Consider the following 4,426-nt stretch of genomic DNA (forward strand, 5'->3'; position numbering starts at 1 on the left):
ATTATTACTTGCACAGAGGGCGGGATGCAATCGCCTTGATGTCAACTCAGACAATATTGAAGTCATCAACACAATGAAGAATGGAGGACAATCAGCGCGAGCGGCGGCGGCGGTCTTTGATGATTGCTATTTTTTGGCCTGTGGTTTTTCTCTTACTATGTTTGAACATTGTAATAGGGAGGCAAATAAGGTGGCTCATGAACTAGCATGGTTAGCGAAAATTTCCATGACAAATGAATATTTTGAGGAATCCATGGATGAAATTGTACCTCTTCTTATGGACGATGTAACTGTTATTTGCAATTAATAAAGCTGACGATTTATTTAAAAAAAACACTGTATTCCCTACACCCGTGCAATAAATGCCGAGCTAGCTGTTCGTTGGTTCCATCCAGGCAGGGTGGGGTGTCGCGCGCACGCAGAAGAAACGCCGGCCGCACCCAGCTTGCAGCATGCTAGTGGGGTTGCGGCATCGTTCGTTGGCCAATCATTTTGTTCACGGGCAGGTGCTTTCGAACGGTCTTGCGCCCGTCCGGCACCCGGCACGGCGGGGCCATCAGATTCCTCAACGGATCTCGCAAGCTCGATTTCGAGTTGGGCAAGAAGAGCTAGCAGACGGTGCGCTTGCACGGTTGCATTGCACTTGCACACCCAGCTTCCTTGCCCCACATGGCTACAGCCTCTGCTGCTCCACCGGAGCAGACTCATGGAGCAGGGCGCGGCTTGATGACTGGCGACAGAGTGCCAACAGGAAAAGGTGGCGGCGTGACTGGTGTCGCCGTGGTGCGCGCACACGCCCAGAGAAGAGAGCACTTAACGGGGGGCGCGGCTTAACTGCCTGCCACGCCCGGGCAACGGGGACGCCAAAGCTGTGCCACCCGCTGCGGCGTCAGCAAAAAGCCGCGTAAAGGGGCAAAATAATGAATCGGACTGACACGGCTCATCCGCCTGCCTGACTAGGGCTCCAGCACCCAAAGGAAGAACGAACGAGGAGAAAAAGGCCCATCTCATCTCAGCACAGTGCGCGCCACACAACGCCCACTCATCATCATCACCAACGGCACTCTGTGTCAGTCTCACACTGTCACAAATTCTTTCTTTCTTTATACGTACACAACGGAAGAAAATTTCTAGGAGGCCAAGGAGCGCCACATTGGGCGGCAGTGATGACGAACACCGTTCGGTCGAGCAGCATGGCCGAGATGACTGTCATCTCCATTCCTTTTTTTGAATGTTGGTGTCCGTCCCCACTGCTGTTGCATCGCTATAATGCCACACCACTTCACCTCCCCCCAACAAAGCAAAAACTGAAAAGAAAGAAAGCTGGTCCTAGCTATGGAATGTACCACCACACCGCCGCACCACCCCCAACCAATGTACTCAGACTAGGCTTCCACCTTGCCGCTGATGCCGAGTGTGAAGTATATCAGTACCATCGTCCCGACGCTTGACCTAACAAACACGTCAGGAAGAAGGAAATGGATTAGAGAGCAGCAGCCATCAGTGATTGTAAACCAGTTTACATACGGCCTGTGTGTGTAAAAGCTCAGATCAAACCAGGGCAGACAAGCTTCAGCATAACAGAATGAAGAACTCAACAAGGTGGGTGACTTACAAAGTTGCAAAGAAGAGAAGAATTCTCCGCGGATGAAACGCCGTGAGTCGATTAAATCTCTTGGTCCTTCCTTCAACAGAGTCAGTCAGAACAGGTGCGGTGGCAGTGCAATGTGCAGTGACCAAAGTTTTGTTGTGCACTAGCGGCAACTTGATCTGCTCCAACTGAGATGGCACAACTGCAGTAAAGACAGTTCAAATAAATATAAGCACCAGTGGTTATTGCTAACTGTGAAGTTGCAAAAGGAATTTCAGAAAGCTTTCTCACTTCACAATGGTACTGTAGAAACTAGGACATTTTCGAAAAAAAAATCTGGTCTAGATTCAGGTTAGTGCTCAAAATATGTATGTGCATGGGGCAAAAGCGGCTAGGATCGAAAGGAGATGTATGTAGTTGTATATTGTATAACCAATAAATGGAAAATTGTACAAAATAGTTCCTAAAAACTAGACAAAAAAACTGTAGTTTGTCACCTTTAATGATAACTTTTTTCCCCAAGTCATCTGGCTCCTGCTCTTCACCGCCCCTCCTCTCCACACGGTTTGGACCCTTACGTGACAGGGCTCTCTGCAGGAAAAATATTGCAGGTTAAGACCCTTTCAAAACACTACTGTTTCCTCATTTTTATTATGTGAATGAACTAGAAGACATACAGTCATCTTTGGACTTCCAGTGCAGCATTTATCAGGTTGTTGAGGCAGACCCTCGATATCCAATACCACATTTGCTGTCCTGTCCATGCTTGTGATCTAGCTCTGCAACAAAAGTCTGATCAATACAATGGCATGTACCAAATCTCATTTTATTGGCCATCAAGAGCTTGAAGCATACTAAAAGTACCCCAGCAACCGATATGATTACGGCGTTGAGTGTCATCTAATACTGCACTAAATGGAGGGGTGCACTAACATGCCTGACCTACCACTAGCCATGAAAAGCAACCATTAATTTGCCAAAGCACCACCAGCCTAAATTCATCAAGGCACCAGACCCATGGCACTGCCGTACTGGGGAAACATGATTTCCAAGAAAAACTTTCTGATGTACCAGCTATGAAAATTTGCCAAAGCACCACCAGCCTAAATCCATCAAGGCACCAGACGCACAGCACTGCCATACTGGGCAAACATGATTTCCAAGAAAAACTTTCTGATGTACGTACCAGATATGAAAATTTGCCAAATCACCACCAGCCTAAATTCATCAAGGCACCATACCCACAGCACTGCCATATGGGGCAAACATGATTTCCAAGAAAAACTTTCTGATGTATACCAGCTATGAAAATTTGCCAAAGCGCCACCAGCCTAAATTCATCAAGGCACCAGACCCACGGCACTGCCGTACTTGGCAAACATGATTTCCAAGAAAAACTTTCTGATATACCAGCTACGAAAGCAAACCAAATTACACCATAATTAATTAGTACTACCTCTCTGTAGTACATCTGAAGCCATTACCCAATGCATGTGCAACCCTTAATTCTTTAACAGTAGCATCTTTCCGAATTAATCCATTTTTCATACATACAGAGGAAAGGTGATCAGCCGACTCTGTAATAACAATACCCCCACAAAAATAGCAAGCAGATGTGGTGTGTGTATCGACAGTGCTAACCTGCAGTAAATCGCCGTCCATAAAAAGCATACCCTAGAAAGATCAAGCTAGCACAACACACACACCAACTACATTCATGAAAAAGGAAGCAGATAATAAATGAGTGAAACCTGAGTGAATCTAAAGGGAAAGAGCAAATGGGCAAGAACCCACAACATGCCACCAACCGTTGAGTATTCTATACATCAATCACAAACAACCTATCTATGGGCAAGGGCTACATTGTGCCTGCTTGTGAAACCTACAGCTTTCCAACCGTGCAAGCAAGCAAGCAAGATCCCCTTTACACGCAAGATTTCAAGCAGACAGGACAAGCGGCTACATACAAAATGCAAGACAGGATCCACATTTGACACATGCTCTGGAGCTAATTAAGACTATTTTGGAGCAGAGCTTTTCTTGGCTCGTTGCATCCACTGAGAATAAGGTGTGTAAACATAACACTTAACAGCAGAAGTGTCACGAGGTGGGTCAGATCTGAGTGAAAGGTACCTTTCAACTGGCTTTCGTGTTTCTTCTTGTTGCTTGGAGTCGAGATGGATGTGGATGGTCCCTGAGGTCTCTCCAGCCGGGTCTCTGCTTTGTACTTGTGTTCCGAATTTTTCCTGCATGTATGCGCCACAGAAGTTCAATGCCATGAACTTGAAATGTATACGGCATTTGTAGCAATCAACAAGAGCCGGAAGGGCCATCCGGGTGCAAAGAAAAAGCGGACCTGAAACTAGAGATCTCTTTTTGACCCAGTTCACTGAAACTGATGATGAGGAAAGAATTGAATGAGCAAGAACACTGATGCAAATCCAGTTCGCTGGTGGAGTGGATGAACAAAAGAAATAACCCCACAGAATCCCAGTCCGTTGTGGAGTCTCGAGGGCGTGCGCATATACAGAAGAAAACATATGCCTCAACTAATTTTCTACCTACCAATGCAGCCTCCGCATCACCCCTGGGCTCTGATCAACGGCGGCTAATTAATAAGACCGAAATAGTTACCTGCCGGCGAGCGAGACTCACAAGACTCGGAAATCTCCGCCGCGCCGGCGTGAATCCGGAAGAGAACGCAGGCGGGCGGGCAGGAATGCTCGGTCGCGAGCTCCTGGCGGGGATCCGGATGACGCTGACGACTGACGCGGTCTGGGAGAGGAGAAGAAGCGGCAGGAGTGGCGGGGATGACGAGGGAGCTGTGGGGGAGAG

At 47.4% G+C, this 4,426-nt stretch overlaps 1 protein-coding gene across 7 annotated transcripts; it reads right to left on the reverse strand.

The window, feature by feature from the left end:
• Window positions 1-989: 989 nt before the first annotated feature.
• LOC119366315 lies at window positions 990-4,420 on the reverse strand. 7 transcript variants are annotated; one of them, XM_037632031.1, is made up of 7 exons: window positions 4,226-4,420; window positions 3,948-3,986; window positions 3,725-3,837; window positions 2,269-2,364; window positions 2,089-2,182; window positions 1,616-1,793; window positions 990-1,452 (listed from the first exon to the last, which is right to left on the reverse strand). In XM_037632031.1, exons 4-7 carry the CDS (start codon window positions 2,353-2,355, stop codon window positions 1,386-1,388), a joined length of 426 nt encoding a protein of 141 aa, XP_037487928.1. In that variant the 5' UTR covers window positions 2,356-2,364; window positions 3,725-3,837; window positions 3,948-3,986; window positions 4,226-4,420; the 3' UTR covers window positions 990-1,385. The 7 variants fall into 7 exon arrangements, with proteins under 7 accessions (XP_037487928.1, XP_037487923.1, XP_037487926.1 ...); XM_037632026.1 differs by having other exon boundaries at window positions 2,269-2,370; XM_037632029.1 differs by lacking the exon at window positions 3,948-3,986 and having other exon boundaries at window positions 2,269-2,370; window positions 4,247-4,420.
• Between the last annotated feature and the right edge of the window lie 6 nt (window positions 4,421-4,426).

The sequence above is a fragment of the Triticum dicoccoides genome, chromosome 2B, assembly GCF_002162155.2.
Source record: "Triticum dicoccoides isolate Atlit2015 ecotype Zavitan chromosome 2B, WEW_v2.0, whole genome shotgun sequence".
Lineage (NCBI taxonomy): Eukaryota > Viridiplantae > Streptophyta > Magnoliopsida > Poales > Poaceae > Triticum > Triticum dicoccoides.

Bases quoted from the DNA above. Each gene is read 5' to 3' on its own strand.
- LOC119366315 (XM_037632029.1), bottom strand. From the start codon at position 2,355: ATGGACAGGACAGCAAATGTGGTATTGGATATCGAGGGTCTGCCTCAA. The intron at 1,794-2,088 runs GTGACAAACTAC...TCTTTACTGCAG, and splicing joins GAAAAAAGTTATCATTAAAG to TTGTGCCATCTCAGTTGGAG. The intron at 1,453-1,615 runs GTAAGTCACCCA...CGTGTTTGTTAG, and splicing joins CTTCTCTTCTTTGCAACTTT to GTCAAGCGTCGGGACGATGG.